The following is a 12,460-nucleotide window of genomic DNA, read 5'->3' as shown; positions in this document are numbered from 1 at the left end:
ACATTGCCTTGACTTCCTGTAAACTTCCATCAATGAGTCAGGTAAAATTCTTAGCTGAAAAACCACAAGACTGCTTTAAAGCAGTTTGCTGTGTGCACTTGCTCTTAATCTGTTTCCCTGGGCCAGGCTAGAAGATTGTTTCTAATGCCCAGAATTTACCACTGAAAAGAAAATACTAAAATATGCAGGGCAAGTTCTATATATCATTTTTAGAGGTTTAATTTTATGAAGTGCTTTGAAATCTTTCTTGTGCTTGTTCTCCTTCAAATCCTGTGAGTTCTGCTGCACAAATGAGTAACAGAATGAGACTTCCAGCTCAACAGCCTGGAACCTGGATACCTGAAGGAGTGCTTGCTTCCGTATTTGCCCTCTCGCCCCTTGAGATCGGCAGCAGAGGCTCTCCTCCAGGAACCCTCCATGAAAGACATTAGGAGGCAAAGTCCCCAGAAGAGGGCTTTCTCTGCGGTGGTGCACCGCCTGTGGAATGCGCTCCTTAGAGAGGTCTGCCTGGCGCCGTTATTTGTTTTTCGGTGCCAGGCCAAGAACTTTTTATTTAAACAATATTTTAACAACTTGTAATATTATCTCTTGGTTTTAATCCTACAGCCAGGGTGAATCTAGATTTTATGTATACTATTTTTATGTTTATTTATTGTATGGAAGCCGTCCCGAGGCTTATGCAAATGGGACGGCATACAAAAACTCCAAATAAATAAATAATAAATAAATAAACCCTCTGGATGTTTGGACAGAAAAAATGTTCTACAAATCCCAGCATTCCCCAAGTAGCTGCACAGGTAGGCCCAGCATATATGAATGACCTGCCTATGTAGAAGACATTATAGCATAGCTGCCTTTTCCTGCAAGGCTCTCTTAACAGGGCATGCAGAAAGCCTTCTGGGCTGAATTTCTACCAATCACACAGCTGTTAAAAAAGCTGACTAAAAATGTGTCAAATGTTCATGGAGAGCAAACATGCAAATATTTTTAAATTAAAGAAAAAAAGAAGGCAAATGCCCATGCTGGTTTAGCCAACCTCACTCCTTCATGCTATGCAATCAAGCAATTTACTAAAGGTATCCATCACAACTGTCTTACATGGAACTCAGTGGACTTCCTAGTAAACTCATTCATTTCCCCTGCAGGGCTCCTTTTCTGTGCCTTCAACAACCATAGGACAAATGGAAATTCAAGTGTAATCTGATGTTTTTATAACTGTATTTGGCTATGCAAATGAGCTGTGACCAAGGTGATTTTGGATTTTGCCTCCTTGCACAAGCCCACTGGGTGGCTTGAAGCAAGCCACCGCTCTTACATGGCCTTCTTTATGCAACATGGAAGTGGTTAAGGATATTTTCCTGGAGACCAAGGCCAATTTCATCCAAGCCAAACCATTGTATTCCCAATCATAATCTATGGGTGTTAAAACTGGACAGCAAAGAAAGCTGGCAGGGAGAAAATGGTGCCTTGGGAACATGGTGCTGGAGGAAGTGCTGTGATAAGGGCGAGAAATACTGTCTACTCAGATCCTAGCTTGGCTAGCCTGGCCTACAACAGGGATCCCAAAAGGTTGGTGGTGGGGGGGGGAGCCCGATTCCCCCAGGAAACCTCGCATGATAGAAGACATCTCTCCATACACCTCCCACGAATAAATGTAAAGTATGTTATCTCTGGCCTACATTACAGGGCTGCTCAGTAGATCGAACCATTTTTTTATGCTTGTCACGTAGCGCCTTAAAGGTGCAGGATACTTTTAAGTTTGTACGCGTGGCAACTCTAGGAGTGGCGGCGGATGAGCTCGCCTGCAGAAATGCAACTCTATTCAGAAAAAAGAAAGGAGCTAAGAAGGCTGCTAGGAAGGAGACGACCACCTCCCTGACCCCTCAAGACCTCCGAGCTCTTCGCTGTGTTTGCCCAAACTCCAGCGCTGCCACGCTTCGCCTCGCCTCGCCTCGCCTCTCCTCCGCGAGAGGCCTTCGCGGCCTGGTGGTGTCCCTTTAAATCAGCAGGTGCCCGGCGAGGCACCGGGGCGGATCTTCGCTGCGCCCGCCTCCTCCCGAGCAGGTTCTCCGATCCTGTTCCTGGGACTCCGCCAGGTACCGGCCTGGCTCAGCGGCCAGATGTTGCAACCGCCACCCCGCGCTGCTGGCTCGCGCGGCGGGCTCCTCCGTCTCCAGCCCAGAGCGGAGCGGGCTTCCAGCAGCCCGCGCGAAGGAGGACGGGCCCCTCGGGGATGCGCTGCTGAGGCCGGGCGAGGTGATGGGGATGCTGCTGCTGCCTGGGGATCGCGGCGTTCTCCGGGGACTCTGGACGGCGCTCCTGCGCAGGCTGCAGGGCGAGAAGTCCTGGGCTAGGAAGCTCGACGAGATCAACCTGTTGCAGCAGAAGAGGTGAGTGCCCGCTCCCGAAGCTTTGACTCGGCCCAGGAGAGGTGCTTGGAATGTGAGGCGAGGTGTCGCCGAGCATGTGCAGAGTGCCTTTATGTTAAAATTAGTCGCTACAGCTGCAAGCATTTGGAGACTTGGGGGACATCGTGTCCTGACCGCGGCATGTGACTGGCCGCTGCTGGAGACACTTAGCCGGCGAGGCAATTGGCAAGTTCTCAGTTTTTGACAGAATCCGCTGAACGAGCTCCTGCGTTCGCAGCCCGTTTCAGTTCCTTGACATGCCCAGGTGGGGGCTTGTGTGCCATCCCTGGAGCGCAGCACTAAGAGAGCCCTGTCCTCCGGGGCAGGGAGAGTGCCCCCCAGTTCGCGAGCTGTATCCAGATCCCTGGACGGGAGGGGCGAGCTGTTCACCTGCAGACACTGCTGTATTCTGTGCCGTTTGCTCTCCAGGCGCCCTGAAAAAGCGGGACTCTCCTCTGTCATGCGGGAGGATCGGAGCAGAGGGCAACCGAATGCCGAAACGCTGGGGATAGATAGAGCGTGTGCATGTGTGACTTTCTCTCCACTTCCTCTATTTCTTTTTGAGTTTGTAGCAACTAAAAGTCCTTAGGAATTACACATATTGACACCTGTAGCTTTATCCAAAGTTCCTTAAAAGGCTTAGGGTGCAATTCTGTACATGCCTAGAAAGAAAAAAAGGTCTGCATTGGAGTTGTGGAACTTTTTTTTTCTTGTCTAAATATAGATTGCACTTAGTGACTGAGCCCTGGAACCTAGTTTTGATGCCAAGTACTCAGGGCTGGCATGTGTGAATTAGTAATGAAGATATGCCTCTGAGCATGTGCAGGTTGCATAGCCCTCACCTTTGAGTCACCATAAATAATAGCTCTTCCACATCTGAGGTTGGGATGTGAAGTGTGGCCCAGGCAAGATAGCTTGCACAGTAGCCTAATAAACTACTGGTGTAGATCAGCAGTGGTTCAAGTTATACTATTACTGCAGGATCTAGTCACTCAAAGGCTTATTGAAAGAGATAGTACTACACAGAACATATCCTGATAACAGCACTTCTCACTGTCAGTGGGGTGAACAGCTGAAGTAAGTACCAAAACTGAGATAGAAAAGCAGGGATTCAATAGGAATTCTGCTTGCAGCTGTCTGGATCTTTCTGCCCCTGTGATATCCTTCACCTCTAGTCTTAGACTAGTGCAGACCAGTGAGGATGTGTGCGCTTAGTTATGGCCATGCATGGAGTGGGGTGAAGATTTGCTGCCTTTTTCTGGAAAGCACACCTGTCCCCTTTGGGACTGCCCTGAGAGACACATCTTTAGCAAGGCCATGGAAATGTCTCAGCTGATGGTGCAGATCATGCCTTGTGGGGTGATGCAGTAAGATGCTGCTCATTGTACGGGATAAGAAAGAAAATTAAGGAGAATCATGCACAGTGACTTGTGAGTGGAATGAGTTATAACTTGAAAAGGTGCAATTTTGCATTGACTTTGCTGGGCCAAGCCATGGTACCATTGTCAGCAAGACAGCATGAAAGCATGCGCTTGGCAGCATTGAAAGTGTTATTGCTAAAGTTTAGAAGTGTTGGTGGTAGATCCAGGAGCTGCCCCTATGGATTGAGTAGACATTTCAATGGGTGTAGGGTGGGAGGAGAAAGTACCAGAAACTGCAGCAGGGCCGGAATGGATCCTTTAACTGCTTCTTACAAAGTCCAGACTGAGGAGAGGCAAAAGAATGTGGGCTAATCTCTACATCAGCATGCCTGTTTCAGCTCCAGCCTGTCAGAGCCAGCTGCTGGAGTTGCCAGGTCTCCTGAGGCTCAGACTCTAGGATTAGAGTGTAGAACCTGGGAGTTAAACTGGAGTGTGCAGCAGATCAGGGGCAGCCCGGTCCAGCACTGATGGTGACACTTTGCACCTCAGGATGGAGCTTGGTGGCCACAGCAGTTAAAATAATGTTACTACCACTGCTACTACAACCATAACAACTCCTCTAATTCTGACACCTACAGCTACTCTAGCCGAAGAATGGCTGCTGACCATTCAAGGAAGGACTCTCTCCTTATTAGGGTAGGGCGGCTTGTGGCCCTCCAGGTGTTTTGGCCTGCCACTCCTGCACTCCTGGCTCTACTGACTGGGGCTGATGGGGATGGTAGCCCAAAGCATCTGGAAAGGCCACATGTAATCTACCCGCCCCCCCCCCCACTGCATTGGGAGGACTGTCCATTCCAAGCCCATTGAAGGGAAGAGGGGCAACTATGAAGTTCCCCAGTTATCCCCTGGGCAGCAAGTGGCTCAGTTGCTTGGATTCTTAATAATGTTTTCCTGTTTGAGTAACAGTAATTATGTCCACATTTGCATCTACAGGTACACATCAGCACGTGGAGATTTGATGCAAATATGTGCCATGTTTTGGTGATGTTCAAATGGCCGCCCTTGGCCTCGGCCTAATATACTTATTCAGGCTGTGCTCAGGTGTAGAGGCTTCAGCTTAAAGCAGGTGGAGCCAAAGCATTTATGCACACACACTGCCCCCATTTGTCACATTTGCACAGGATGGAGTGCCCTTTGAAATATCTCATGAAGAGACACAGAGGATATAAAACCTCAGTTTATTATATTTATATCCTGCCCTTTCCTTTCAGGGAACTTGAGGTGGCTTACATAATCCTCCCCTACTTCTCAGTCTTCTCCTCACAACAATCCTGTGAGGTGGCCAGGCTGAGAGTCTGTGACTGTCTCAAAGTGATGAGCTTCATTGCTGACGACGGGACTAGATGACAAGTCTCAGTCCCACGACACCACCCTAGCTCACTGAGACAGGGAGGCCATCTGTCTTCTTCCACAGAGGACAGTCCTCTATTTGAAGGGCTGCCCTTGAACAACTGAGTGAACAGGCAAGCACAGATTTCACCTAGTCATTTTTTACATTGTGGTGATATGTTGCTGTGTTTCCTGTTGCATATATTTTTTTCTAAATTTGTGTTTATACATAAGCATTAGTGTATGCAAAGTTTACACAAATCACTAGCCTCTTTGTCTCCTCTTCCTTCTTGTGTCATTTGTGACACTCCAACTGAAGGTCCATGAGCTGCCATGTTGTGGCTTCTTGGACACTGGCCACACCCCTCCACCATTTTTGCCCTCAGCAGACATGGCAACTCGGAAGACTGAGATCCTGGTGGGATATATTTGGCTTAGGGAGTTTCAGACTGTGTGGGTTATTACTTTTAGGAGCAGTTGCCAAAGCACCGTATTCTCTTTATTTTAAGAGTCACTGCCTACCTGCATTTATTGTGTGTGTTTTCACAGTTGGGGACTGTGTGATCGATGTGCATCGGGAGCTGGTTTGGTGAAGTAGGCAGAGTGTTGGCATTACACACAGAAACTTTAGTCATTAAGCTTATTGTATGGCCTTAGGCAATACCTAGTTTGCCACTTTGATTTATCTCACTTGCTTGCTCTTAATGAAACTCCAGCACCATCAATGCATTGTGACCAAGATTTATTCTGTGCATTTTGTGCAGCTGAGAATATGGAGTGAAATAAGGGACAAGGTTGTTTCTTAAAGAAAATTGCTAAGAAAATGAGATCTCCATAACTTTATACTAATCAAATATTACTAGGACCAACTGCTTGACTTCTTAGAGGTATTGGATAGCTAATGTTCATATCAATCTGGCTATACATATCAAACATATCAATTAATGTACTTACCAAACCTTGAAAGCTTTGACACCCCCCCCCCAAATAAATACTGCTCTTCAGTACCAATGGATCTGTTTTGCTCATATTTAGTACCAGTGGCTTTTCTATATGGAGAATGGTGACCCTGTTTCCTTTTAGCTGCTTCTAGTACCCACTGAAGACTGTAAAGACATCAGCCAGAAAGGACAGAAATAACTGCTTATCTTTTTACAAGGAGGATGCAAGAAACCCTTGTGCTGTCTTTCCTCAGACTTCTTAATAAAGAAAGCTGGGGAATGCTGAGACACTGGGACAGAATGCAGCAGCAGGAAGAAAAATTCTGTTCACCTGAGCTCAGAAAGTGTGGGGAGTGCAAAGAGACAGCAGCTGTTTGCTTCTGCAGTGCCCCCAAGTTCTTTGGGTCTGTGCCCAACTGTGTGGAAATACGTGCTCTTCCCTACAAGGTGCTAGAACATGTGTCTAACTTTACTAAGTCAGCTGAAGATTTCCATGCAAGATTTGGCCTGTGGACCCCACATCAGCACTTCAGCAGGGGGGCAGAAGCTTCTTGATTATCATCCCACATTTTGGACTGACAGAGAGTTCTCAAACCAGATTTCTTGCCTATGCTGACAGATGCTGTCTCTGTGGCCAGAGAGCTGCTGGCATCTTCAGCTGTGTTCAGTGCTCCTTTTGGGCCATAGCTGCAGGTTCACCAACACCTAGAAAGTACTGCTTTCATCCTCATAGTTTGCAAGACTTTGGCATACATTTTGTTAGTTCTGGTTGGGTCTATAATGCCATCTCATCTCAGGGTCAGCACTGCCAGCATGAGACATTTTCTGTCCCTTTCTACAATGCATTGCATCAAGTACATGTGTCTTTTGGACTGTGATTGATACATTTAGAATCTGGTTTCCTCACTCCCCATAACCTGACACTCCACCAGGTGCAGCTCTTTTGGCCACTCCAACAACATTGTGAGCTTCATGGATTTTCTCCTGATTGTTGGCAGGGTCAGAGGCATGGGAGAGTATTGCTGGTGCCTCAGGAAGCATCAGCAAACAAGTTCACCAGCAGACACACAGCTTAACTGTAAGTGATATGTTAGTAAGTGGTACGGCTAACAAAGTTGCTGTGCATGGTGGTGGCAGTGCTGCACTGTTGGACAATACAAGGCAGCTTTGCAGAGACCTTGGTTTTGCAGTCTCTGGTTTTGTACTAATAGCTTTCATTCTAGTACAACTGATTTCCCCCCAAAAATTGCCTATGCAGGAAGGAGATAAAGGGGATTAACAATTGCCAGATTGCATGGGCTAAAAGAAAGCCACATAAAAGCTTTTTGTCTTCTGTCTGAATCTTTTCCTACAGATATTTCCCTTGTGCCTATTCTAGCCAGCAAGACCCTCTTTCTAAAGGCAAAATAGTTTAATGAAGGCTGGGCTGCATTCTGGTGTGTGTTCCGACAATTGCCTCCTCCAGCTACAGTTCTCCTTCTCTTAGCTCTTGAACGGACTTCTTCCTGCTCAGCATTTCAGCAAAATGTAGCTTTGGCTGCGTTTGTGTAAGGTTTCTTGACCCCTTCCTCCAACTCCTTCTCTTTTATCTGCACTCAGGTATGCAAGACACACATTTCTACTCTAGTCTACAGGATCGTTGGGATTTTGTTTTTTCTGTTTGTCAGTATTAGTTTCTCACGCTTTTGAAGAACTCTGGAATCCTCAAGGAACACTCATATCACACAACTGTGCTTCCAGGAGGTTCAGTTCAACAAAGACTCTTCAGGAGGCAAGATTTCTTAGAAAAATTTTCAAACTGTGACAAGATTCTAGTGCATCCCAGCGGATTGCCAGGCCTTACAGACTGAGCTTGCCAAAAAGCTGGACAAATTTAAGACCAGTGTGTTTGCATATAATGAATATATTTGTGTCTTTCCAGAGAGCTTTGTGAATAAGACACAAGAGTTTTGGTGTACCACAGCAAGATTTGTCTTTTGTGTTCCTCTAACAGAAGAAATTAACTGGTCTTCTCAGAACACCTAACTCCCCATAACCTTGCTTTAATAGTAAATTTCTGGCTTCTCAAAGGTTCTCCACCAATTCCCAGATTTTTATCGTGTAACAGGACAGTTACATCTCTTTGTGTTACAACATGATCTGATTGTCCTGTTGCACCCATTGCTGCCAAGGTCTTACAACAGATGTGCAGGTTAAGTGTAGCTGTGCAGCTATGCAATTTTTGAGCTGCCATTTTGTGAAGAGTTTCATTCTGGGGCAACTTTAGAACTGGTTACTGCTAGTATCCTATGCATAACTTTCAACATAATTTGCAGGAAAACCACCAATCTTGTGAAAGGATAAATTTGAGTCATCACAGTAATAATCAGAGGAGTGGGTTCTCAGTCCCTCGAATATACTTTTTGTTGGGAGGGAGTCTCAGTCCTCTGTTATAGTTTAGGGAGAGAAGATAATCTCACCCATTCTTTGCAAGGGACCTTACTTTTCTCTTCTGTTATCATAGAATAGTAGAGTTCATTTCCTCCCTCCCTCCCTCTCTCTTTCTGTCTTTCTGTGTGTGTCTCTCTCTCTCTCTCAACTTTGCTAAGCGTTCTCATTTACTCTCCCCCTTTCACAATTTATATTTTCCCATTAGAATCATTTTGGAAGAGATGGAGTGGGGGCTGCCCCATCTCTTGTGGAGTTGCAAAAATACTCAGAATAAATCCTGCATTTGACTTGAAGAAAAGTTAATGTGACGAAAAGCACGCATGGCAGGAGTGCCAAATCCCTAGCTCTTATTTTTGTTCTAAAAATCACCCCCTTCCAATTATTGGGGCATATTCAAGTTTAAACAAAGAGGTCTGTGCATTTTCTATCTTATTTGGCTCTAAATTATTTTAGTATAAGTTTTTTCTCTTTAACTTTATTTTGGTAGGTTAATATGCTCTTCTATGCAAAAAAAAAATGTTCTTAGCATGAAGCTGACTTCTGCTGGCTGTGTGATGCTGCAACCTTTGGTATTTAATCAAAGTGAAGTGGGTAGCTCGCTGTTATGACAGATAATGTAAGGTCACTCATTTCTGAGTTACATTAATGTTAAAGATGTCAATGCATATAGAGCTATTTATTATTCATGTGAAAATTTGCTTTGAGTGCCTTGGCAGAAGCCATGACTGGTTCATCTTATAAATAATTGTAATGTATTGGGAGTGGGACTACATTCCGCTTCACTCACACACTTGCCTCAGGCTTTGTGCAGTGTCATGATGTGTCTACCCTCCTAAGCATGTTGCAGACATTCTGAGAATTCACAATACTTATAGAACTGGGCATGTTTTGTGTTACAGAGATAGTCTCAGAGAAAGGCCTTGTTGTGATCCTTTTTCACAGAGTCATAGAATAGAGTTGGAAGGGACCATGAAGGCCATCGGATCCAACCCCTTGCTGTTTTCTTCTCTCTTTCATTCTCTCTCTCTTGAAACTACTGGTGTCCAATTAAGCAGCTTCCTGCAGCTTCATGCCCTCCAGATGTGCTGAGCGAGACCCCCTATCATGCCCACCAACTTCTTGTGCTTTATCAGAACTTGCCCCAGACTGTCACTTGAGGGATAGCACTGTATGTCCAGCTGAAAACATTCCTTGCTTTGATGATAGCGTGATGACGTGGTAAATAGTGTGTGTTCTCAGATGCAGCAGTAGCAGCAGATTTACTGGTTTATGCTTAGTCTGCTGCTTCAAGCATGACACACTCACAAATAGGCTTGTCAGTGTGTGTGTGTGTGTGTGTGTGCGCGCGCGCGCGTGCGTGCGTGCATGCGTATGCAACAGGGAGCCACCGCCGGTTCCACCTCCATGTATGACACACCTGCCAGGAATAAATACATCCTTGCTATGTGCACCATTGTTTTTACAAGTGCCTGAAAGATGCTTGCAGGTTCCTATTAGACAACACTGTCACATGAGTTTTGCTCTAAGTGTCAGATTCCTGAAACCCTAGAGGTGTGAAAACATTTTGGTTTGATGGGGGATCAGTGGTTCCCCTGAGCCTCGGCAGCTGGTTGAACGTTCCCTAGACAGTACAGAAGACTGGTGAAAAATGCAGGGAAGTGATGCAAAATCCTAGGCTATATGGTGTTACCAGAGAGCTCCAATGTTTTTGCATGTTGTTTGCCTTCTCTCCATATGATTCACATGGAGCTCTCCAATGTCCTTTTTCCCCCTTAACTAGTGAGGTTCCCAGTTATGTGGGAAGAATTCATATGCCATAACTTGGATCTCATCCTTTTGGGATCTTAGAGAGGTTTGTTTGGGAAATTTCCTGCCTTATCCTTGTGGTATTGTTTAGGCCAAGAGGCAGTGACTCTCCAAACATCACAAAGTGAGCTTTGTGGCTGAGGCCTTTGCCCCTTCTCCCAGCCTTCCCTGACCTGGTTCCCTCCAGATGTTTGGACTGCAGCTCCCATTAGCCTCAGCCAGCGTAGCTAATCACCAGGAATTCAGGGGGAGGGGTGTACTTGAAAGCATCTGGAGCACATCAGCTGGGAGAAGGCTGCCTCACATGTGCTGGCCAATAGCACTGGAAGTACGTCAACAGTATCTGATCCTTTGGCCAGCTTTTAAAGTAAGGAACTGAATGCAGCAGCTCAGCTTCATCCCCACTTTCTTCTAGGAGGAGAGCCTTGTTGTTTCTGTAGGGATAATGGGGCAAAGGAGATGACGGGTGTGTGTTTATATGCAGGGTGTTGCCTTCTGTTACTGGTCTCTGCAGCATTATAAACGAGATGCTGGATTGAAGAGATAATTTCTATGATTGTGTTTGGCAGCTCAAGTAATAATTGCCATAATAATACTCCTACTTGAGGATATGGAAGAGTTTCATTAACACCCTGGGAGGTGTGTAAGTATCTGTCATTATATCCCATGATGGTTTGAGGAGACTGAAAGGAGGAATGGCAAGGCCAGGAACATGCCTCACAAGTTGTGTGACTTGGCTTGTATTTCTTTCTACAGCCAGTAAATAGTATTCCTTCATCCTGAACCTTCTTATAGAATTAAGGGAATTAAATTGGGTTTGGGTGAAGAAGAAAGGCTCATGTGAAACAGCTGGAGGACACAGCAAATGAAGCCAGCAAAGAATCCCTGGGCTCCTAGCTGAAGCGCCCTTTGCTCCAGCTTGACGTGGCAGAGAACCCCGCACAACCAAACACCCCATGTGTAGTTAGTCTTGCTCTATGCAGCACAGTTAGTTTCTTTTATGAACTTAGTGTTCTAAGTGCTACTTTTTAAAAAGCTCCATCGCTCCCCTGCTAGTTCGTGTATGGTCCTTTCACCAATGCAACTTTGTGGTTTATGTCCCTTTGTATGACTTACAAACATCTCTCTCTTTCAGACATTTCTACCAGTCAGCATGTCACAAATTGTGTGTTTGCCTAATTTAAGCTTCTGGGAGGTTCACTTTGATGCGCTGGCTTTGAAGGAGTCAAAAACATGCAATTTTTACAATCTATGTTTTTTAATCTCTGTCTCTGCCTCTAACACACACACACACACACACACACACACACACACACACACAATGACCAACACTTCACCTGTTGTATAAGAATGTAGGAAAAGCCATACTGGATCAGGCTGATGAGCCACTCAGTGCAGCACCCCAGAGTGAACTAGAGTGGCAAACCAGCTGCCCATAATATTAATATCGATACTGATATTTATTATAAAATTATAATATACATATTAAAAATATTAACAATATTAAAAACTATCAAAGTATTGCAGCACAACTTTAGCTAATGTTTTTTGGTTTTTTATTTCTCTGTCCTCTAAATGAATCTGTCTCTGGAAAGTTCAATTTAATCCTGTGGCTTATACTACCCACTGACACCTATAATACTTAAACTTGCTTCCTTAGATCGTTTGAAGAATTCATGGGATATTTTTATATCTCTAGTACAATCCCTTGCACTGGGGACATAAAATACCCAGAATTATTAGATTAGATACCACAATTAAGATTTTTTTCCAGAAAGAAAACAATAAGAAGTAAGAGATGGAAGTGTATATAAAGGTGATTTATTTATTTGTTTGCTTCAGGATAGAAGACATACTATAGTTTAGATTTCCTCCCGTCTGAATTGTATAAAGAAAAGTCCATTGGGATACTCTTTTAGGCCACTCTGTTTTAGAAGGGTTAATAACGATATATTTAAAATGCATATGTTGGTATAGCAATGTTTATTTTTTAATTTTTATGAGTTTCAGTAAAAAAACTCAATAAGAAAAATGAATGTGTTTACATAGATTTTAATGTATTAACTTTTACAAAGGGAGAGCAAATATCTATGCATGTGTGCACAGAGACACATACTCGTTTTTA

General features: G+C 44.8%; 1 protein-coding gene across 1 annotated transcript in view; it reads left to right on the top strand.

Moving 5' to 3' along the window:
- Window positions 1–2,259: 2,259 nt before the first annotated feature.
- LOC123028094 (transient receptor potential cation channel subfamily V member 6-like) overlaps window positions 2,260–12,460 on the top strand; it is a 98,804-nt gene continuing 88,603 nt past the window's right edge. The window contains exon 1 of the mRNA XM_044439607.1: window positions 2,260–2,390. Within this exon, the coding sequence (XP_044295542.1) occupies window positions 2,260–2,390 (131 nt within the window). The remainder of the gene's footprint in view (window positions 2,391–12,460) is intronic.

The sequence above is a fragment of the Varanus komodoensis genome, unplaced genomic scaffold (assembly GCF_004798865.1).
Source record: "Varanus komodoensis strain SLA01 unplaced genomic scaffold, ASM479886v1 scaffold35, whole genome shotgun sequence".
Lineage (NCBI taxonomy): Eukaryota > Metazoa > Chordata > Lepidosauria > Squamata > Varanidae > Varanus > Varanus komodoensis.
This window is presented reverse-complemented; position numbering and strand designations above follow the sequence as displayed.